This window comes from Ipomoea triloba, chromosome 12 (assembly GCF_003576645.1).
Source record: "Ipomoea triloba cultivar NCNSP0323 chromosome 12, ASM357664v1".
NCBI lineage: Eukaryota > Viridiplantae > Streptophyta > Magnoliopsida > Solanales > Convolvulaceae > Ipomoea > Ipomoea triloba.
In genome coordinates, this window is record NC_044927.1 from 25,372,045 (window position 1) to 25,397,373 (window position 25,329).

A 25,329-nucleotide genomic window follows, 5' to 3' on the forward strand; every position below is an offset into this window, starting at 1 on the left:
ATTAAATATGGAGTGTCTCTCATAAAGTTTCATCCCCTACCAATTGTGGGTGTTTTCAGCCCCCTGCATCATAGTAGGCCCTATCAATATAATCATTTCATTTCACAATGTGTCATATGGTTTATAATACTTTAAATAAAAATAATAACAAAGATTGTCTTGTAATTTTAATCAGCAAAAAATTACAAAAATATAAATTAGTCCGTCCACAAAGAATCAGCTCAAATCTAAAAAATCAATGAATTCTTCTTACAATGAATTAAACTTAGAACTTTATAATTACCAACTGTTTTGTCCAACCAACTTATCTAATGGGGTCTTCAAGCGTACAAGAAACACCAACCATAACTACCCCAGGGAGGACAAAGGTTGAAAAAGTTAACTGCATTTAAGAACCGCAATTGGATACAAAGTTTAAGCATCAAAGACCAAATTTCTATGACTCAGTCTTCTACCTTCTCCTTTTTCTTGCCCATGTGTAAATATGAAATGCCAGCCACCCCAAAACATGGGTAAATCCAAAACTTAAATAAAATGCGTCAATCAGTTATTACACAAGAGTGAAATTTGTCCGATCATTCGTTCAAAAGGTAAGAAAGTGGGCGAACCAACAATTGAAGCCACAACCATGGCTTAAAATTTTGAATAAAGCTTAAACCAACATAATGCTTAATCAAGAAAATGTGACATGTGGGGGTTAGTCTAAAAAATCCCTACAAGTTAGAGCTAAATTAAGCTTTCTTCTCCCAGAACAAGAAGAATGTAATCACACAAATCAATCAAAAAAGAAAGAAAGAAAGAAATCAAAGTAAAGAACTAAACAAGTCTAAGGTTATTTCATTCCGAAACAATGGAGATTTGACCACTAGAGATGCTGCCATGGCTGTCTTCACAATGGTTCAAAGCCCTCTCCAAATTCACAACAATGTCAGTCATGGAAGGCCTATCTTTCCCTTCCAAATTCACACAATGCATTGCAGTGTACGCCACCAATTCGACGGCCTCGGCTTCATTCGGCTCCGGCAACCCAACTCTCGGGTCCAAAATCTTGGTCAATTCCCCGGCCATGATCGCCGGCAAAGCGTAGTCCACCAGGCTCATCGGGGCACCCTCGCCCCCGTTAGCCTTAAAGATCGCTCTTTTCCCGGTTAAGAGTTCTAGCAAGACGATTCCCAGACCATATACGTCGCTCTTTGTGGTCAACACATTTAGGCCATAGTATTCGGGATCAATGTAACCTACTGTCCCGGCTTTGTTCATCGGCCGGCTGTAGTCCCGGTCAGAATCCGGCCCCATTAACGATAACCCGAAATCAGAAACTCTCGCGGTCCAATTTGCATCCAACAATATGTTCGATGACTTGATGTCCCGGTGGATTATGGGAGGAACCGCGTAATTATGCAGATATTCGATGCCACGAGCGGCGTCTAAGGCAACCTTAATCCTTATTTTCCATGAATTCACAATGTTGCTGCTTTTCTCCACATTGTTCTTGTCGTGTAAGTGATCATAGAGAGCTCCGTTTTTCATGAATTCATACACTAAAAGCCTCTCTTCTCCTTCCTCGCAGAAACCGACGAGTCTGACTAAATGTTTGTGGTGAAGTCTGGATAAGAACGATAATTCCGACTGAAATGCGCTTTCTTTTTCCTGAAAAATCTTCGTTTTCGGCCCTGTTTCGCCTCGTTTGATCGCCACTTCGCGGCCGTCGGGGAGTTTGCCTTTGTAAACGACTCCGAAGCTGCCGGCGCCGATCTTGTTTTCCAAGGAGAAGTTGTTTGTGGCGGCGACGAGGTCGGGGAACGTGAATTCCTCCGCCCTGTCGGCGTGTTTCGAGGAGGTTCCGCTCCTCTGCCGCCGCATTAGGCGGGAGCCTTGCCGCCGGAGCGTGGAGGAGCGTGAGAGAGGGCCGCTGCTGGATTGCTGTTGAGGATTTGCGGCGGTTATGGTAGGCTGAACGGAATTGTGAATCTTCTTCTTCCCGAAACAAACGCCTGTCCATAGACAGTAAAGAATCGTGCAGATTCCCGCAAATCCCCCAACTGAACCGACAATTGAGAAAACTAATAAACCTCTCCTAAGCCGTTTGGAACGCTCCGGATTTTGCGGAGGCGGCGGATTTTGCGGGGGTGAAGATGGCGGGAATGAAGATGGAAGGTCACACGGTTTACAGATTTTCCGATCACCGGAGCATAGAGATTGGTAGAGGGGATAAACGCCGCATTCATCGCAATTACTATTAACGCACGGCGCCGGGAGAATCTTCGGGAGAGGAAGCTCGGCCGCTTGAGGATATGAATTATTATTATTCGTCCAACCGGGGCCCCAACACACCACTGAAAAATTGCTTGTTCTTAATCCACAGGTGAAATCCGGGCCGGAAACTATGGATTCAAAGGGGACGCCGGCCACTACGCTACTCGAAACGGCACCGTTTCGTCCCCAACACACCACGGTCTGATTCACTCTCCGGATTGCGCAGCTGTGGTTTAACCCTAACGTTAATCCGCTGTACTCGTAAGCGGAATTGAACGGAACTTCCAATTCGCCATTTTCGTTGCTTCCTTTGCAGATTACAAAGCCGGTGGTGTTTATCCCGCAAGCAAAGCTCCCGCCGGCGTTAATGTCCGCCATTGATTCGTTCTGGAACTGCGTTTCTAGGTCTGAGGCGATTGGTGTCGCTCCCCAGCACGAAACTCTGTTTGAGGATTTCACGACGCCGCAAGTAAACCCTGACCCGGATGAAATTGACTGGAATTCTTCCGATGAATCCGATGGCCCATTTTGTTGGTTAGAAATCGCGCCGCCGCGCCAGCACAGGGCGTTGCGGGTCGACCCGTTTGTTAGGCCGCAAATTTGAGTATCGCCGATTGTGAGGCTGGAAAGTGGGGTTGTGTAGTTGAGGTAGAGCCTTTTGGGGGTGAAATTAGGGTTCCAGCATAGGAGCGCGAAGCCGCCTGAGCGGACGCCGCAGAGTACGTCAATCCCGCCGGCGATGAAATCGAAAGATACTTCCGGATATACGGTCACCGGCGTGCTCCGGCCGCTTGTCCAGCATTGAACATTCTGAGTGGATTGCCCCGCTACAATACCGCAGACGGCGGTGGAGGCGCCGTACATGACGGCCAGCGTGGTGGAAGAGCCGCCGAGGGCATTGGCGGATGACGTCAGGAACACGATTGCTACTGTCAGAGTCAGTACTGTAGCGGCGGCGACGACCGCAGCTAAGGGCTTCGTCATCTATAGAGGGAAGAAAGAGTTATTTAGCCTCATTTGTAGAGAGAGAGAGAGAGAGGCTGAAAATTTGAAGGCTTGAAAAGTATCCGCCATGGCTGGGGTTTTTTGAGCTTGAAACTAAGTTACGCCGTCGTTGCCATGATAGATATGACACGTGACAAATCGGGCCCCACTTTGCTGAAATTCATGTAAGCATAGCAACCTATGTTAGCCACGAGTAACATGTTTTTGGATGGTTCTTTGATTAACGATTTTGAATTTCACTAACAAATCCAAATCCAAATAATAATAATAATAGTAATAAAATTGTTCGAATATCATTGAAATCTTGGGGTCATTGAGAGATTTTGAGGGATCTAAAAAAATAAAGATCCATTGTATGTATAGTGTACATGGAGGTTTGAATTTGGAGATTGATAGTGTATGTAGTCGCAATAAAAGTAAATATAAACAGACATTACATTGTAACAGGTTATTAATACTCAATAATAATAATAATAATAATGTTTTGCAATACTGTATGAATACAACACTACCAAACATTATAAATTTGATAAATTAGACAATTCAGTAGAATTGATCATGTAGTTAATTTGACAATCACAATATTTTAAGTTAAGTGATTTCACTACGAGCAAAACATAAATTTAACCTAATTAACTTTTCAATTTTAAGTTCAGTGGTTTCACTTTGGAGGCACCTGCGTACTTCACTTTTATAAAATTCAAATGGAAGAACCTGAATAAACTTTCCATGTTCAAAATTCAAATGAAAGACCGGACCGTTTGGTCAAATAACATGTATTTACAGTTTTAGAATTTGCTTTATTTGTTTATTTATTTATTTATTTATCATTATTAACATAGTAATTACCCTGTATTAATGTATTATATTTCCTTAATAGAAATCTTAATCATGAATTTGAATCGCAATTTCAATTGATTTGATGATATGCGAGCAGCCAAACGTATTTAGTTATTAATTGACATTATCGTTTGTGAAATGAGATTAATTTAAATGAATTTTGATGGATGCATGATAAGTGATGGATTGGATACATATATAGTTTAGTATTTGATTTTGGCTCAAATGGTCCGCTTAATAAGTTTAATATGATGTAAAATTTGAGGGACACAAAATCTCATTTATGGAAAGTATAGCTAGAAAATCTTAAAACGATTTTATAATATTGTTTTTCTTATTACTTTGGAGATCACTTTCTTTATGTTTTAAAATATTAACTTGCGAGCAACCCCAATCGAGTTAGTCTAATAGTTGGATTGGTAATCACAAAGTTTCATGTTTGACTCCTTGTGGAAGCTACGCATTGACCTTCTCAATTTGAGTCGGTCAACTATAGCAATCTTTTACCTTCTTGTAGTCATTTGCCGACTAGGGTCATAAAGTGCATTTTACTCAAAGCGTACTTTGGAGTAGTAGTTGGAAAAGGAATTTATTTTTTCATATTTAGCCATAGTTCTTAATTAGTAGTTTGGACAATATAAATATCTTGAAAAATACTTTAACAAACACATTTTTATTGATAAAGAGCATTAGAGCATTCTTCATTCTCAAAGTAATAATACACTATTTTCCAAGTCTTTTAAAGATTTTTCTTCCGATCGATTATATTGACCAGTCGTCAACTGCTTACCTAATAAAATTAACTTGGAAATGATAATGTTGGAATAAATGGAGCAGATTATGGCATAGGAAAAGAAAAAGAAAAAAAAATTGTTGTGGTTTATGTTGTAATGAATGTGTGGTCTGATTTTCTAACATGATTTGGAAGAAATTAAAGTAGAGGGTCAAACACAAACTCCTTAGAGTTTGGAAAAGGACAATTGCCAAATCAACAATCTATTGGAGGTTCCTACATTAAATTGTACTATGTAGTTTTGCCTCTAGTATATAAAAGAAAAATGTATTTATAGGCTAGGGATGATGAGAAATATATGAGAATTCATATGTTATTGTATGTTTAATAAAATTGTGCATATATGCACATGATTATTTTAAATGTGAAAGTTACTCGTCTCTTTTTCTTATTAGCATTCTTTCGGTTGAGTAAATCGCAAATGATCTTTTTAGTATCGTTTATGTATAATTTTTTAATTATTATACAAACACAGGATTTGTTTAACGTACACCCTCAATTAATGAACTCCTGTTAAACAAACTCTAAAAAAGAAGAAAAAAGAAAAAACTTATTTCAAATATGATCATCACATATATGAAACTGCGCGTCATGCTAAGATTTAAATGGACAAATATTTATTTTAAATCATTTCGTTATTATTTTAAGATAATTAATTTTATGTTTTATATTAATGCGACAAGGAAAAGTGAGAGTGGTGGACAAATATGTGTAACATGATTTTCATACTTTAATTATATAAATTAAATTTTTGTCAATACTCTTTATTTGATTAAATATGCAACATATAATACATTTTTTTAATATAATTTATGAACTATTACACACAACAAATAAATTTTATTCAATATATATTTTCAAATAATAGTTACGAATTTCTATGTCATTCCAAAAAATAAAAAATTCAAATTCAATCCTATAGGCTATAGCTATCATAGTCTTCATTTCACTACTTAAACCGCACGTTAATTCAACCACTCAGTAATTCATTCCACTTTCCACCTTCTATGGTATAATTTGATTGTATAAGTTTTTTAGTTCGTTTTCCTAACACCCAAAGTTTATATTTAATTCATTTTTTGTACATTTGATGAGGACCGACGGAATGTTTAAATCTCTAGGCCAGTTGTCCTACTTAAAGAGTTGCTTACAATATAATTAAGCGAATGGATTAGTCACTGCATTCGACGGTGAAAATCCTGACAAAAAAATAATTAACTTATTAAATATAAATATTCATTACATTTGGAGTGCAAGATTTTAAAGCAATAATTGAATTACACAAACAAAAAAACAATACAATAAAAGAAAATTACACTTTTAATTCCTAAATTATTATAGAATAATAGCACATACATTTAGTCATTGAATTATAATCCTCACAACTTTTAGTTCTCGAGTTATCAACAACGTATTAATTTTAGTCCATCTATTAACATTTATGTTAAACTTTACTGTCACTTTTAAGAAAATATAGTTAAGCATAACTAATAGTAAAATTTCACATCTCTTCAACCATTTAAATTGTACACAAATTTCACGACTTAGTGACTATAAACTCATACCAATTCAATGGTCTCTATAACACAATTTTCTGCTAATAAAGTGGTGGGGTAGAGTGATCTACAATTCTAACAATTAAGCTATAGAGTTTGAGTGTAATTTCGAGAGCAAATGAGTAATAGAAACTAAAGTTCAATTCATTACTAGTCCTAATCAATTAGGGTTTTTTTTTAAAAAAAAAAAAAATAGTATATTTTAATAGGCATGTTAACAGAATGACGAAAAAAGCCACTTTGTTGATATCACTAAAGGTTAACATTTTTTTTAGGTGTCATATTATTGTAACACTTGTCTTGTTTTTATTGCGATTATACGGACAAGGACTCAAAGGCTATGGTACAAAAATTGTGCATGGGTGGTCTATTTTGACAAAATTGATAATCAAATGCAGCCCTAAAGTGGCTTCCCCCACCTTTGGAAAAAACAAACATGCATGAATACTATGTAAAAGAAAAAAAAAATCCAAAAGTTTATAATGTACTATTGGTTCATCAATTGTTCTTTGCTTGGCCTTTTTCTTTCAAGACGTGGACTAATTGCCATCAAGAGAAGACTTGGTCTTCTCCTATAATTGTCATTTCACACCTACTCAAACAATAATTCATTTGCCTTTCTAGTGGATAAATTTATACAGTGACGCGTTTCCGTTAGTTGATTTTACCATTTTAACAGTTGACAATAGATCAACACAATCGGTCAAAAATGAAATAAAAAGGTTTAGGAGTATTGGACAATAAAATATTGTTATTATTTTTCAAAAATAGGAGAATGTGAGCCCGATACAAGTCCTTTTTCAAGGTATTTATACAACTCAATTTACCCATAAGGTACTCCACCTAATTAAATTAGGAAAGTAAATGTAAATCTCATAAATCATGGGCCATTAATTATAAATAAGTCCCCCAAAATATAAAGAAAGTAATCCCCTTAATGGAGCAATATCCTAAAACTAGACCGGATCCTCTAGGTGCACCTTCCATAAGTGAGGTACGTGATGCATTCTCGTCAATCTAGGGCTTAAATGGGCCAGTGCCGACAACTTGGACCAAGTCCGGCCATTTAAATCAAGGTCGTCGAATACCAGACCGCTCGTATCTAATCCATCAATGTTGTTTGAAATAGCATATATTTTTACTATAATTTCACTTTTAATATTATTCAACGATAAAATGTTAGGAAAAACTGTCAAATAGACCATCAAACTTGTATGGTTCGTGCAATTAGACCATCAAACAAAAAAGTGTGCAATTAATTAGAATATTAAACTTGCAAAAAATGTGCAATTATCATTTTCACCTGTTGCTCCAATTCCCAAGTAAAACAAGTTAAATTAATGACTTTGCATTTAATATAATTAATTTTAAAATGTTAATACTTTTTTTTTTGAAGATAAACGTAGCTATTCCATTAATTCATAACATAAAACGTTTACATCAATGAAATGGTAAACCATTCCTTACAGTCGGACATATAAACAACTTTTCTAACTATGCTATAGAAAACTTGAATCGCAAACTGTTTCATAACTAGGAAGCTATGTTCCTTCAGGGAACTTAAAGCTTCATCAAAGATCTGGGTCTTCGTCATCATTCTTTTTTGCTCGCCCAGGATAAGATCAACACTTGCCGAAACCAAACTAAACGTTTTATGCTAATGAAAATGAAAAACTCGTGAAAGTAACGAGAGGAAAAAGAGGAAAAATTCTTGTGAAAGTAACGAGAGGAAAACACAATAATAAAGAAAATAAAAAGTGGGTAAAGTCAAAGTAAGGTTGGGAGTTCAAGACTACCAACACAAACCCCAATACCTACCTACTATTATTTTATTCAAAGGGAGAGAAAACTGAAGAAGAAGATTTGTGGCGGTGGTTGGAGGCGGACGGAACTGCGACGGTGGTCGGGGCAGAAGAAGGGCGAGAGCAAACGTAGAAGGTGATCAAAACCGCCGGCTCAAAGCTCCATTAGAGCTCCGGCCGAAGGCCGGCGGTGGAAGCTGAAGTTGAGCAGCACAGAAAGGCGTTTGATTTTAGTAGTGACATGTCAAGTTATGTATAAAAATTTATTACCTCCTCTTCGTCCAATCTGGACAAAGGGGAGGCATCCATGGTTGCCCCTTCTTCATCCTAAACCCCAATTTTTTGTTTTTGTTTTTTGTTTTCAAAATCTGGAGGAGGCTCCCTTTTTAAAATTTTTTTTTATTTAAATAAAAATGAATATTATATTATTTTTTTTGAGTTCAATTAATATTATATTATATTTGTTAAATAATTAAAGAAAAATTTATTTTATTTTTCATGTAGCATACTAAATTAAAATTTTACCGGCAACTTGTTACTTACCTACTAATAATGCCAATTGCACACATTTTTAATGTTAAATGGTATAATTACACACTTTTTTATTCCATGATCTAATTGCACAAACCATACTACTCCGATGGCTTATTTGACACTTTTTCAAAATATTACAAGACATTAAATGATTTTCTTTTTCATGTGTATACGAACACTATATTGAATGTTTGGTTCTAAGCACGTGTTAATGTAGAAGAAAGTTATGATAATTGTTGGTAAGGATAATCTCCAAAAGATCATGATGTATATTGAAAATGTCTCTCTTGGAGTCATTTTAGGGTTATGAAGGTAGAACAAGTCAAAATAATAGAGACAACATATATGTCAATTCTTTACTTATATTTTGGTTGTGAGTTAAGTGTCATGAATCCAATCAACATCTAATAAAGTGTGCTCTTTAGGTCGAAATAGCAACAGTGGAATACAAAACACACACAATTTGGGGTGTTGACTTGATTAATTTTAAATGGTTTACATAATTTCTTAATGCTGATTATTCAATCAAAATACCTATTTTTGAAATAAATAATTGACTGAATTAACTGAAATTCACATATAGAGTGACTAGTGTAAGTATTTTGGACTTACGTAAATTAAGGTTAAATAATGGACTATAAATAAAATTATCTGACAATGAAGCTCTCAAAATCTTTTATATCCCAAAAAAGTTAGGATAACAAATTTGTCTGTCTCTTTATTAATCTCGGGCAGACTTGTTTGAGTGCTAAATGGTATAATGGACCAATGCTGGTTGGATAATAGACCAAAAGAAGAAGATTGTTGAACAAAATGGAATGATGAGTTATGCACATAATATTATTAGATTTTTGGGGTGAATTTTTTATTAATTTATAACATAAATTTCAAATCAAATTAACTAATAATCAAAATTTTAAAAAATTACAAATTCAAACCAAAATTAATTTGATTAACTGATTTATCAAATTAATTTCTAATTTAACCTGTAAATTGAAGCAAATTTAAATAGTAAAACTCTCATCACTGATAATATTATTATTATTTTTTAAAGCAAATTTTATCATCAAGTCCTTTCTTGTGTAGTTGTGACTTGTGTGCGAGTCTACTGCTGGTCTTGAGTTGGTGGGCAGAGCAGTTTGGTGGGGTTTTGTGAAATAATTATTGTTCACTTTATGTCTTTATCCTCATAGTTTTTTTTTTTCTTTCTTTATCTCTTTCAAATGAAAACGCATTAAGTAATTTTATTATTATTATTATTATTATTATTATTATTATTATTAAAAAACATGAACAACAACTAGAAGCTGTCCTCTTTTGACAAAGATGGAATAATATGACATAAAAGTAGTTAAAAAGATTTTCTTTATTGCTGCTCTAACACTTGTTTCCTCAACCACTCATTTTCTTAATCTTACGTAAGTATGTCAACTCTCTGACCACTAAGAAAAATAACAACAAACAACCCTTTATCATGATCAAATAAAAAATTAATTATTTTAATTATGAATATGATAATATTATGCAAGCTAAGGTGATAAGCATACAACATATAATATATAGACATGTAATTTAATTATCAACTTAAACTTTTAGTTAAATTTTAGTTGAAACCTTTCCGTTAACATATTGGTTGGTACATAAAAAACATTCAATTGGGGTGCAAATGTGCAATTCTTTATTTCCCTGTGATGTTTTCTTCTTCTTCTTCTTCTTCTATTTATTATTTTATTTTATTTTTTTATTATTTTTTTCTTTCGTACAATGATCTCCTCTTTCATTTCCAGATGTTTTCGGACTTTAAAATATTGTCAGCTGCTAAATCTTGTCAAAGCTGAAAGGCTGTGAAGGCCATAAAACGCATGCATGCATGATGTTCTGTGCAACAATAAAAAAAAAAAGATTCCGCAATCCATGAGGCAATAGCCGAACAGTTAGCTTGATAATCACAAAATTTTAAATTCAATTTTTTTTTATGGGAGCTGTTTAGTGGTCTATCTAATTTGAGCAATCGGACAATCTAAATTGATTTATTTCATTGTGATTCTTTGTTAGCTAAGGTAACAAAATTGGCTTCACTCAAAACAAACTTTAGAATTATAGTTGCAGGCTTTCTCGTAAATTAAAGAATAAAAAACATTGAAGTACAAGCCAGATAGAACGGCAGAAGAAGAAAATGAATAGTGTTGGGGGCATGACAGATCACAGATATACTACAAGTCTAATAACATTTAATTCCTTGGATCATTGTGTTTTTCCCCTTTTACTTCATGGAAGCTTTTTTGAACATGGCTTGCTTCTAAGCAATTGGTTTTTTTTTTCCATACGTAATCATCATTGTGTCGGAGCTTTCATGAACGAACCCTTTTTTTGTTCTGTAATTTATTTGTTTGTTTAGGTTTGATCCAAACACGACATTGACTTAGGCTGTGTTTGGTCCAGCACAGACTTTATTTGGCATTTGCCAGATCAAATCCAGCCTCATAAGTCATAACATTCGGTCCAACCATATAGTTTTGGGTCTACTTATATGTCCTTAAATTTGTTGTTTGTTTAAGTAGTTTAAGGTAAATAGTTTTCCTTTTTTATATTGTATATTGTATGTATAGATGCTTTAGCCATTGGCTATTGACTGTATATTGTATGTATAGATGCTTTAGGCATTGGCTGTTGACTGTATATTGTATGTATAGATACTTTAGGCATTGGCTATTGAACGTACAAGTCAAGGTTGTCGAGTGATTAGCCCAATTGATCGGTTAGGTATTGTTTAAAAGTTATTAGAGAATTGTTGGGTACGGATTGAGATGCAATAGGCCGGAATGAATGATCCAGGTGAAGGTGCGTAAAAAATTACCACACCACACACACCAAGCAAGCAGAAATACACATGTGGATTTTCTTTTCCTTTCCCTCTATAATATTTCAAATGCTCTAAAAGAGTTGGTATTTAAAAGGAGAGAAAAATTCTCTAATGAAAGCAATGTGGGACAAGAGTTAATGGGAAACCACACGTATTTGAATGCTATATCCACCACATTCATTATACAAGCTGAGTGGTTAGCACAGTTGATCGGTTAAGTATTACTCAAAGTAATTAGAGAATTACTAAATAATCAAGGATTAGAACTTTAGAAGTGTAGTGTAACTATGTAAACCGTATTTTTCATAAGACAAACATGTGCGTTAATTGGATAATAACAAAGTTTGGTCATCAACTAGTTGGGTTTTGGTTTTCCTCATCTTTTGATGACAAATTGTATTAATATGGCACTTTCATGTTTCATAGTTTTTATCCTCTTTTAATGACATATTGTATTATAATACTTTCAAGTTTCATGATTTTCGTCCTCTTTTGATGGCAAACAATGCTAGTATGACACTTTCACATTTCGTGTAATTCTATTTGTTTGTTTTCTACTATATAAAAGGAACAATTTTTAGTTAAGTCTAGCAAAAACTAAACAGGACAATGAACTGTCAACAGTTAATGATAATGTTAGTTTGATTTTAGATTTGGGTTTTACAAATGATTCGAAGTGGAGCACGGAACAGACAAGAAGAATTTCTGAGTTTAACTATACAAGAATAAACACCAAGTGAACCATGATATTCAAATGTCTCCTGGTTTCTATATTGCAACAAAAGACCACTTAGCATTATCCATGGAGGAAAACAATTTTAGAAGTGATTATTGCCTATATAAGGATGTTTTTTTTTTTTTTTACAATAGTATTGGACATACAAGAAAGCCCAGTGACATTGGAAAACAATAAAAGCTATAGACATAGTTATACAAGAATCTGAGTGACATTAATCACAGTTGTGCCACAGACCAGAAAGACCTGCCTTCATCAATCTACTCAAAACCTTAGGATGCATAATCTCATCCTGCGGCATTCATCAGCCCAGAATCTGGGATTCCTTGTTTCTTAAACCATTCAGGCATATGAAACCTTTCGTAGAGCGCCGGTCTAACATCCTTCTGTTGAGAGAGGTGGTTCAGAAGAGGAAGTATGACTTCCAGGAGCTGGAAATAAGCAAGAACAACTTATCAGAGCACTGAGGGGAATAAGAATAACCTAGTATTTTGAAGAAGATGCGTGGTTTTTGTTTTTGTGTGTGTGTGTGTGTGTGTTTTTCCTTGGGTGACGAGGGAAACCTGCAGCCACTATACGAGAGTGTAGACTGGATAAATTCTGTCTTATGACCCTAGCCGGCAAAGGACCACAAGGAGGTAAACCAACTTAGGTTGCTCATAGCTAACTAGTTCAAACTAGGAAGACCAATAGGACGCTCCAACTGGGAGTCAAATTTGTAACCTTGTGGTTACTGAGTCTACAACCTGACCAATTTTTTTGTTTGTGTTTTTGACATACCTGATGGTCATGCGGTTGCCCGGGAGAGAATGGAATGCATGGAATCCCATTTAGTGGTTGCAGCAAGAAACTAAAGGGGTTGTTATCAACAATAACAATTCTGCATAAATCCTTCGATATGCTACATAGATCCTTCACATGCTCTCGGTATTCCCTGTGATATGGCACGCATAGCGTCAGAGACAATCAACCATCAGTGTTAACGATATAACAACACCACTCAAATAAAAACACAAAAAAATAATCAGCAAAAGCGGGTATGAAAAAGCCAGAAAGGATGATTTCTATGGACTACTAAAGTCTTATAAGTTATAAACAAAAGACACCACTTTAGATCAGGGAATTGGTGCTGTTATATAATGTTGATAATCTTAGAAACTCTACATTGAAGAACTAGCTTCAGGAATACAGAGTAGGTCATTACCGAGCACAAAATTCCTAGCATGATTGAAATTCGAGATGACTGACAGAAAAGTTAATTCGGTGCTCTACATCACTCATTGTTCTGCTAAACAAAGGATTCCTAGTTAGAAAGCAGACCTGCAATGAACCGTAACTTCCATTGTCAGGTTCGCTTCATCTCACCAGAGACTTACAAAGTCCCGACAGCAGTTCAAGGAAAATGCAGTACACTGTTGATTTTCCATAGAGAAAATGATAAAGGAAAGCTTTAGAGGAAATACTCTCTATCAGGTGTATATCCTGCACATGAATATATAGGTGTATGAACACATAACGAGCTACCATGTCAAGGCTATGTTCGTACAGACAGCAAGTCAGTTCATTTTCCTCGAGAAAAAAAAAATGTGTCTGTTTAATTTCAAGTTATATTTATTCATTCATTCATTTCTTCTAGTGTAATATTTTTTCTCGTTTCACATTGCACTGTTTTAGTATCGAGTTATAATTAGTTTATGCATCAGAAACAATTGTCTCAATGACAACACGAAGGGAAGTAAACCGAGACTTTTCTAACTGCAGAAATTGCTAAACAGGAACAACGATATTGAATTAAATCAAGATACAAGAGCCGAGCAGCAGAACAGCTATACTTACGTCCTGGTTGTAGAAGGCCTGTAAAGTCTAAGAATGAATCGATTTTCAGTATCGATTTTGTCAACAAGCGGCCTCGCATAGCCTGCAGAAAGACAATAACCGTAGCTGAAACCATATGTAGACGAATTGAAGTATTTAGTTCAAAGAAAGGTACCTTCAAGCCCTGCAGTAAACAACACAAGGTCAGCAAACTCGCTAAGTTGTTTTAGAAATTGGTGCAGCCCAGGCCGTTCAAACACAGTCACATAGTTGATCTTAGGTTTGCCATCACAATCCTTAATTCCCACAAAAAAAAAAAACACATTAAACAGTTGTTCCAGAAAAATCTCTTGCCAATAATAATGTAATTTAGAATTTAGAAATTGGTTGTCACCTTCTCTGAAGATATGCATTCTAGCTCAAACCAATCCAGCCCAGCCTCAGTTGCCTGAGTGCGTATTACAGGTGGCAAGCTCGATGTCTCATAAGCACAAACCAAAGTCTCATCCAAGTCCAGAACAACCTGCGCCCAGCACAAACCTTAAAACCTCACCTTAAAAACCATTATATATAATATATAAACATAAAAGTGCAATCCAACTATCAGCTTAAGCTTTTTTTTTTAGTTAAAATAAAAAAGCTGCTTCAATTTAGTATTAGGCACATGCCAAACGTCATGAATTCGCAAAGAAACTATGGCATATAATATATGAACACAAATGAGATCAATAAATTCTCCAACAAAACTGGACACTACAGAAGCATATATTTATAATAAAGCAGAAGGGGACTATACTATGCTATACTATACCGTAAGTCTAGGCAGACGAAGCTCGTCGACGGTTCCAGCGCCGATTTGCGCGGCGGCGGAGGGCGGCGCCGCCTGAGACTCCGGGAGCTCGACGACCGGGAGAGGCTTGAATTGCGGAGAAGGAGGGGAGAGGGAGGAGAAGAGCTGAGTCAAAGACGGCGTGCCTCTGATGATCTGAACGAAGATCTGGAAGAAGAAGGCGAGCCAGTTGAGGAGCGTGCGCCACACTTGCAGCGTCTTCGGGGCGTATACTTCCGATGCCTGCGCCGCCGGCAGCTCCGCCATGAAAGTCGCCGGAAACTCTGTGTGGTGCGTACGCAGTTAACGTGTGTGCAGTGGCGAGTGACGCAGTTATTTGGATTTGTTAATCACAATCGAAATTGCAATTTTATTTTTTCCATGATTTCTATGCTTTCCCTCCCAATAATCGTTGATATTTGGTCTGTGAACAATATAGTATGATGATTATAAACATGGAACATAAATAATAAATAATAGGAATAACAATAATGACAAAAATAAAAAATAGAAAAGAGGCTGTCGTGGGAGTTGTGGTCAAGGTGGTACTTCGACGAAGTCTGGTCTTAGTAAGGGAGCGAGGTGGTCGTGGCCCACGCTGTACAGGAAGCGAGTGGGCTTCACGCAGTTAGATGCATTGGGGCCTACTTTTTTTTTTTTTCATTTTAATACATTAAATTTTCCAACTTTACGAGGGATAGGTAGGTAAATCGCGAGTAGGTCTTTATTTTATTTTTGAGCGATGAAAAAAATTTACAATTAGTACTCGACGCATTAAGTAAATCACGCCTTATAACACCAGCCAGCAAAGGACTACAATAAAGTAAACCATCTTATGTTGCACATATAATAGGTTACTTATTTTTAGAGTCAAACTTAAAACCTTCATTAATAAATCAATCGTTCAATCAACTTAGTTAGAATCGATCTCGTTAGTCATCATTTTTCAGCCCTACCTGAGTACCTGTACACTCAGCCGCACCCTACAATTGAAACAATACTACAACTATTAAACAGTTGAACTAAATTTCGGGAGCTTTTTTTTATATATAGTTAAATTAGTGGTGAAATTAAATTGATTTTGGTTAAATAAAAATAAAAATAAAAAGATTTGGTAATTATGCCCAACAAAGAAAAGAGCACCCACATTCTTCCGACAAAAAGCAACAAAGTTAAAAGGATTCGCATCGGATCTGCCAAAATGAGAGCCATTAACCATATTCTTCATCATCAAACATCAAGAAAATGTGTTCATGATATTGATTTAGTAGATAATAAATTTTACTTAATCAGTGATATGATGAGTCGATATCGTTATTAACATTGAGAATTTAGGTTTAGATAAGGTTTATTTTGTTTTAAAATATACAGTTTTGTGTTGAATTTTAAAGTTATATTACCTTAATTTACTTTTTCAGTGGTCTAGGGACGGGTCCTTTGATTTAGGATATAATTTGGCAAAGTAAAAAAAAAAATATTAGCATAATGTTAGTATCCACTGCAAGACTCCGATCCCAATTAATGATTAACTTATATTTATTTGAATCGTGCAAAGCGAAACATGTGACATGAATGAAATTTTTGTTAGATCAAATATACAAACATAGAAGTTGTAATAATCTAACCTTATTGCGAAAGCTAATAGGATCATGTACCTCCAGCCATAGTTGTCATATCCGTAGCATTACTTGAAGGATTGTGAGGAATATTAGAGTATTTTTGTCTACCACTTGTCTCCTGGGCAACTAGATGGTGTAGTTTGTGTCGCTGTACCAGGAGCAATGGGAGGACCATTGCTTAAATAGTCTACGTGCCATCATTATAGGCTAAGTAACGGAAACCGTTACTTCTGTTTAATACCACAACATAATGGCTATAAATGGCCTATTGATTTGCACCACTTAATAGTTACACTTAATGGAAAATGTTACATTCTCCCACTTGGTGCAAACTCAAAGAAACAAAAGAAACACGTACCATAGAGATAGTTCCTCTTAAAGTGAGTAGTATCCACTTATGATTGAAATGTAATTTGTTCTCTAAGTACCTTACATGGTATAAAACTTAATGAATAAACCTTATGTTTATTCTTGATTTGTAATCAGTTATCAAAAACCAACTACTGCCACAATGGCCAAATTTGGCCTTACAAACTTACATCGCCTGATTTGTACAATATTAATGGAAAATGTTACAATTTTCCATTTGGTGCAAGCATTGGCACAACCTTCATTTAAAAAACAAAAAACATGAATCATAATGGTATGTCCTCTTAAATTAAAGTGTGAGTAATACCAACTATGCATCACATGCATTTTGATTTCAAACTCAAGTCCTTTATGAATAAACCCTACGTTTATTCTTGGTCCAATCTTGAGGATGTTTCTCAAATAAATATGCGCATAACCATATGAGAAACCATCCATATTACATAGAAGTGACAAAATGTATGTACGTACAATATAGTAACATAATTAGTTCCATGTATCCTGTATAATCCTTAAAATTCTTATAAGCATGCCTTAAGTAAGGATTCGAAACTATTAGCAAAATGCTAATATTTTATCTGACCAACTCCTTATCTTTAATACTATCTACGATGACTAAGTTTTCGGAGTTAACACATCTGTCACTCCATTTTCATTAACCTTAGCCAAAGACAGTAATTGAGTAGTCCATATTCCAATGGCTTTAAATGACAAAACAATAAGTCTAAGCCTACAATGGAACTTTAAACATACACCTTATAAATAATCTCCAAAATAAAAAGAAAGCCCAACTTTCATGCCATAGAGCAATAACAAGGATTTATTTATATAACTTTATGAAACAACACAAATGTTGTATCAATATAATTAAAAATCCTCAATATGAATCAATCTCATGAGCCTTTGCTTGCTTTATACCTCTCAACATTGAATTTATGAGTCTTTTCAAATCTTAATGATCCAGGATCAATTTGATGAGACGAAAAACTCCAATAAATGCTAAAGAATTCAACTCATGATAGTACACCATAAACTTCATGCCATTGTTAAAATAAAAAACTATTAGTGTTGTTACAACANCTTAAAGGATTATAAAATTTGAAAAATAACAATAATCTATAAAAACTGTATACTTTTCACAATTGAAAAGTTTTAACTTGTATGCCCAATACAAAAGGACTCAATGCATATAGTAAACTTTACGAGAACTAGCCTTAAAATTGTAAATTCTAATCATATCAGAACCATATGATATGTTGACATTTACAAAATAAATTCTCACGAAACAAATTGCATAATTTAAATCATAATATTATGCACTTAATTTAATTATATGCATAAAACAAACTCATTAAAAATATGAATATAAAATCAAATATTCATACTCAATCAAAGCGGGCATCACAATCCAGAAACAATAATGNTATACATACATACTAACGATCCTCATGTCCAACTAACTTTAATAAAGAATAAAATTCCCCACCATAGTTGGACATACCAAATATGTACATGTAACAGACACAATTTTCAGCTATTTGAACAAATTAAATTGCTCTAGTTGAAATTTGGCTAGATATGTACACTTCCAATATAAGGATCCAAAAGTATATCATATCTAAAATTCATACAGAAAAGATCTATTGTGGTTGGGCTGAAAAACCAAGTAAGCCACATACAGTAACAATTTCAAGTTACTAAGTTTTGAAGATTAACAAAATACATGTGTTGCCAATGCAACACATGCATTATAGAATTATAACCGACCTTAAGTTATAAATTCTAAAAAGAATGGTATGATAAAATTTTATCTTGATCATCAATTTAACCAGAAGAATCTAGTGACATAAAACTTGCCTGTAGGCTAAAGATTTATTCAATTAGACTCAACTGAGATTGACAATCAAATAGAAGATTCTAGTGACATAAAACTTGCCTGTGGGCTAAAGTTTTATTCAATTAGACTCAACTAAAAATTTATGATAAAATTATTATCAAAATGATAGAAGAATCTAGTGACATAAAACTTGCTTGTGGGCTAAAGTTTTATTCAATTAGATCCATCTACAAGCTTATGATAAAACTATCAAATCATGTTCCTTTTCTCAATCCCTGTGGGTAAATTAAGAAATATGATTTGATCTTTTATCCTGACTATTTACATAAGCTATGATAAAATCTACCGATAGGAATTTATTATAGTATATGTAATTAGTCACAAAGTGATCAAAAATTTCAGTTATGAAATTGTATTGACCACTTGACATATGTATATTAAAGAATATTAATGTGCCAAGCTATTAATCTAATTTCCTTTTAATGCATAAAAAATACACACAAAAGAAACCAAACTAATACCTCAAAAATAATATTCTTTGAATACGTACATATATCAAAACTTTACGATAGAAGATGTCAATTCTCAATTTATTTCATAACCATATAATAAATAAATTGACTTTCCTATCTATAATGATAAAAACTCACCAAAACTATATTCTGATACATAATTGCCTGTGGGCTAAATTACGATCATATATAGTTTGGTGTTTATACCCTAATTAATCATATGAACATAACAAAATTGCCTGTGGGCTAAATTTCATTATATCATATAATTAATCACAATCAATACATCTATGACTGTATGCGATCATACAAAATTTCAATTAAATACTGTGGCTACTCTTTAATTAATCAAAATTATATGATCACTAGATGATTATCTTGATATTTTAGGCATCAACTGTAAAGCCTAAAAACAATTATGCAACAATGTGATAAACAATTCCAAGTATCATCCCTGGTCATGTTTTCTCCCACAAAAGGCATAATTTACGGATAATCTTTTAAATCTTAATAGTTCACTTTCTGGACAGACTTTTAATCTCAAGTGAACACCTTAAACGGTCTTAAGATGCTTAAACATAATGCACTACCGTATATAAGTCCACACATAAAGTTCAACTTAACAAGGAATTTTTAATTCCTAACATATGCAATTCTATAGGCATATATAAAATCACATAACTAGAAAACATAATGTTATGCTAGTGAACAATTATGCATGAAATTCAATAAGCTCATAAATAAATTGTACACCATAATAGCAATTTAAAAGAGCTATAAAAATATTATTATTATTCAAATAATGACATAAATCCAAAACTTAAAGGATTATAAAATTTGAAAAATAACAATAATCTATAATAACTGTATACTTTTCACAATTGAAAAGTTTTAACTTGTATGCCCAATACAAAAGGACTCAATGCATATAGTAAACTTTACGAGAACTAGCCTTAAAATTGTAAATTCTAATCATATCAGAACCATATGATATGTTGACATTTACAAAATAAATTCTCACGAAACAAATTGCATAATTTAAATCATAATATTATGCACTTAATTTAATTATATGCATAAAACAAACTCATTAAAAATATGAATATAAAATCAAATATTCATACTCAATCAAAGCGGGCATCACAATCCAGAAACAATAATGATAACAATGTTACGACATATTGATTTCTCAGTTCAAAGACCGATTACCATTATTACTGAAATAACACTTATGTAACAGTAATAACTGAACAATCAATTTCCTCAAGCGTAACCCCTGATATTTGATAGTAATAACTATAAAATGTTACAAAATGTTATCATTATTAACACATATATTTTGGATCAAAAACCAGATTGTTTCAAAATTATGATTTCAAATCATACTATCAAAATCCAAAACTAATGATGATAGTAACGGTGCAAATCATTGATNCTTCCAATATAAGGATCCAAAAGTATATCATATCTAAAATTCATACAGAAAAGATCTATTGTGGTTGGGCTGAAAAACCAAGTAAGCCACATACAGTAACAAATTCAAGTTACTAAGTTTTGGAGATTAACAAAATACATGTGTTGCCAATACAACAAATGCCTTATAGAATTATAACCAACCTTATGTTATAAATTCTATAAAAAAAAAAAAGAATGATATGATAAAATTTTATCTTGAGCATCAATTTAACCAGAAGAATCTAATGACATAAAACTTGCCTGTAGGCTAAAGTTTTATTCAATTAGACTCAACTGAGATTGACAATCAAATAGAAGATTCTAGTGACATAAAACTTGCCTGTGGGCTAAAGTTTTATTCAATTAGACTCAANGTAGTAATAACGGAATAATCAATTACTTTACTCGTAACCGAATAACATTCAGTAATAATAATAATTATTATTATTATTAAATGTTACAAAATATCATCATTATTACTCTAAATTTTGGACAAGCAAATTCAAAGGAATTTGAAAATATGATTCTCAAAATCATAATAAAAAATATTATGGCAAGACTAAAACAATATCCAATTGTCATAAACACACAAGTTTTTCCAAATTGCGATGCAAAATCACACTCCATAATTAAAAATATTATCAAATTATGACAAAAATTTCAATGAATAGTCATAATCATCACATAATATTATAACAATTAGGAGATTTGAAATGGAAAAAACAAATTGCTAAAACCGCAAGCCTTTAAAACATTTTTCAGAAAAACTTTAATGTTGAAAAATGTAAAAACTAATATTTTCAACTTTTATTAACTGATATAAAGGCATAATTAAAAGCGGTTATTGACTAAAACTTTATTAATTTTATTAACAAAATCACAACAGTTAGTCACAAAAATAGCAATTTTACTTTTATTGCCAACAAAATACCAATATGATAACAATTGGTTCTAAAGAGCNCATATAATAAATAAATTGACTTTCCTATCTATAATGATAAAATCTCACCAAAACTATATTCTGATACATAATTGCCTGTGGGCTAAATTACGATCATATATAGTTTGGTGTTTTTACCCTAATTAATCATATGAACATAACAAAATTGCCTGTGGGCTAAATTTCATTATATCATATAATTAATCACAATCAATACATCTATGACTGTATGCGATCATACAAAATTTCAATTAAATACTGTGGCTACTCTTTAATTAATCAAAATTATATGATCACTAGATGATTATCTTGATATTTTAGGCATCAACTGTAAAGCCTAAAAACAATTATGCAACAATGTGATAAACAATTCCAAGTATCATCCCTGGTCATGTTTTCTCACACAAAAGGCATAATTTACGGATAATCTTTTAAATCTTAATAGTTCACTTTATGGAAAGACTTTTAATCTCAAGTGAACACCTTAAACGGTCTTAAGATGCTTAAACATAATGCACTACCGTATATAAGTCCACACATAANGATGATGGAAAATATTAAGCAAGCCTAAGAACCAGAGAAGGCACATTTATTATTATAAGTGAGCTAATTATTTAAAGCAAATCCATATGCCTTAAACAACGAAATAAGCCCAATTATAATAATTTTTTTTTTAAAGTAACTGGGCCTGGCCGAAAAGGGCCAAACCCAGCCCAACTTTATTATTCCATTACATCAGTTCCTTAAGCATTCAACTGACCCAAAACCAAAGACCTAGCTACACAACATAATCCATCCGTAGCCAAGAGAGAATTACCGGAAAACAGAGACGCGGAGAGAGGTCGCCGGCCAGAGTCCGCCGTTTGGGACACCGCCATCGCTGACGGACCGGTGTCCGTCAGTCGTCGTCGCTGCCGTTCACCGCAAGCGGCTCCGTCCACCGTCCAACGGCGAACGACCAAAAAACAGAGAGAGACGATGATCGCCCCTGATGCTCCGCTTGCCGCCGTCGACCCACTGACGCCTGCCGCCTTCTCCCCGCCCTTGCAGTCGAGCTAGAGATCGGAGGTCTCCTCCGTCACTCCCACCCGAGACAGCCATCAGATGGTGAGAAAGACGCAACCGGATGAAGAGAAAAAGAAACGCTGACCGGAATCAAGGCACCATCGCCCCTCCGCCGTTTCTCTCTCAGTCTGCCGCCGTCGTCAACTTCGCCGGCAGGCAGCCGCCGTGGCCGATCGAGGACCCGCCATCACAGCCGCCGTCGCCGATCGTGGACCCGCCGTCGCCGCCGCATCCGAACCGTCAAGGACCCAGATCAGAAAGAGAGGTTTTAAATTATTTTTACTATTAATTAATTTCGAAATTATTCCCAGATATTCAGAAAAACAATTAAACAAATTTTCCAAAATTTGTTTCTGGAAAAATTAAACATGTACATGTATACATATACGAAAACTGAAATTCTGGATATATAAACTGAAATTTGATACATCGTAGCAGTAGATACACATACTGTAATTCTTATAGCAATGCATAGATACATATGTGAAATATGTGAAAATTGGATACTGCATACATATTTTCTACGAAAAAACAGTAAAACATATACTGCATATTATATTAAACAACTAGGCAGAGATTAAACATGCTCTGATACCAAATGTTAGATCAAATATACAAACATAGAAGTTGTAATAATCTAACCTTATTGCGGAAGCTAATAGGATCATGTACCTCCAGCCATAGTTGTCATATCCGTAGCATTACTTGAAGGATTGTGAGGAATATTAGAGTATTTTTGTCTACCACTTGTCTCCTGGGCAATTATGGTGTAGTTTGTGTCGCTGTACCAGGAGCAGTGGGAGGACCATTGCTTAAATAGCCTACGTGCCATCATTATAGGCTAAGTAACGGAAATCATTACTTCTGTTTAATACCACAACATAATGGCTATAAATGGCCTATTGATTTGCACCACTTAATAGTTACACTTAATGAAAAATATTACAATTTTGAGATGCGGTGATACCCAATCACAATAAAAAGAAAACAAAAAGTGTGAAGTACATTTTAATGCAATGCATGATAGATGGGATTATACCTAGTTTTGACAAATTTACATATTTCCTAATATAAAATTCATGCATAATGACAAAGTATTATGTTGTCTATGTTCAAAGTATGAATTAAAGTGTAATTATTTACAACTCAGCTCCAACTACTATGTATTTTACAGTTTACACCTTTTGTTTTTGAAGAAATTTGGGTATTAACGACTTTTTATAGTTGCAAATGTTTCAGCATATTCCCTCGAAATTCACTTGTTACAAGTAATTCTTGTTGTGAACAACGTTGTATAGAACTTGTACCATATTTCTTTTGCACGTGTACCGCTGTCTAATTGGATTGTCCACAGAGTTCCAATCATTATACCGTGGACCAGAGTCACTATGGACTTTAGTCTAATATACAAAATTTGATTTCATAAAGTACAGAATTTTTGTTATNATTAAGCAAGCCTAAGAACCAGAGAAGGCACATTTATTATTATAAGTGAGCTAATTATTTAAAGCAAATCCATATGCCTTAAACAACGAAATAAGCCCAATTATAATAATTTTTTTTTTAAAGTAACTGGGCCTGGCCGAAAAGGGCCAAACCCAGCCCAACTTTATTATTCCATTACATCAGTTCCTTAAGCATTCAACTGACCCAAAACCAAAGACCTAGCTACACAACATAATCCATCCGTAGCCAAGAGAGAATTACCGGAAAACAGAGACGCGGAGAGAGGTCGCCGGCCAGAGTCCGCCGTTTGGGACACCGCCATCGCTGACGGACCGGTGTCCGTCAGTCGTCGTCGCTGCCGTTCACCGCAAGCGGCTCCGTCCACCGTCCAACGGCGAACGACCAAAAAACAGAGAGAGACGATGATCGCCCCTGATGCTCCGCTTGCCGCCGTCGACCCACTGACGCCTGCCGCCTTCTCCCCGCCCTTGCAGTCGAGCCGGAGATCGGAGGTCTCCTCCGTCACTCCCACCCGAGACAGCCATCAGATGGTGAGAAAGACGCAACCGGATGAAGAGAAAAAGAAACGCTGACCGGAATCAAGGCACCATCGCCCCTCCGCCGTTTCTCTCTCAGTCTGCCGCCGTCGTCAACTTCGCCGGCAGGCAGCCGCCGTGGCCGATCGAGGACCCGCCATCACAGCCGCCGTCGCCGATCGTGGACCCGCCGTCGCCGCCGCATCCGAACCGTCAAGGACCCAGATCAGAAAGAGAGGTTTTAAATTATTTTTACTATTAATTAATTTCGAAATTATTCCCAGATATTCAGAAAAACAATTAAACAAATTTTCCAAAATTTGTTTCTGGAAAAATTAAACATGTACATGTATACATATACGAAAACTGAAATTCTGGATATATAAACTGAAATTTGATACATCGTAGCAGTAGATACACATACTGTAATTCTTATAGCAATGCATAGATACATATGTGAAATATGTGAAAATTGGATACTGCATACATATTTTCTACGAAAAAACAGTAAAACATATACT

The 25,329-nt window shown here is 34.7% G+C and overlaps 2 protein-coding genes across 2 annotated transcripts; both read right to left on the reverse strand.

The window, feature by feature from the left end:
- Positions 1–604: 604 nt before the first annotated feature.
- Positions 605–3,323, reverse strand: LOC115999738 (putative serine/threonine-protein kinase-like protein CCR3). The gene has a single exon (XM_031239638.1). It carries the CDS (start codon positions 3,238–3,240, stop codon positions 838–840), a length of 2,403 nt encoding a protein of 800 aa, XP_031095498.1. The 5' UTR covers positions 3,241–3,323; the 3' UTR covers positions 605–837.
- A 9,052-nt stretch (positions 3,324–12,375) lies between these two features.
- On the reverse strand, positions 12,376–15,532 carry LOC116000532 (CTD nuclear envelope phosphatase 1-like). Its single transcript, XM_031240623.1, has 6 exons — positions 15,012–15,532; positions 14,595–14,723; positions 14,376–14,496; positions 14,222–14,303; positions 13,166–13,319; positions 12,376–12,816 (listed from the first exon to the last, which is right to left on the reverse strand). Exons 1-6 carry the CDS (start codon positions 15,294–15,296, stop codon positions 12,673–12,675), a joined length of 915 nt encoding a protein of 304 aa, XP_031096483.1. The 5' UTR covers positions 15,297–15,532; the 3' UTR covers positions 12,376–12,672.
- Positions 15,533–25,329: the final 9,797 nt, after the last annotated feature.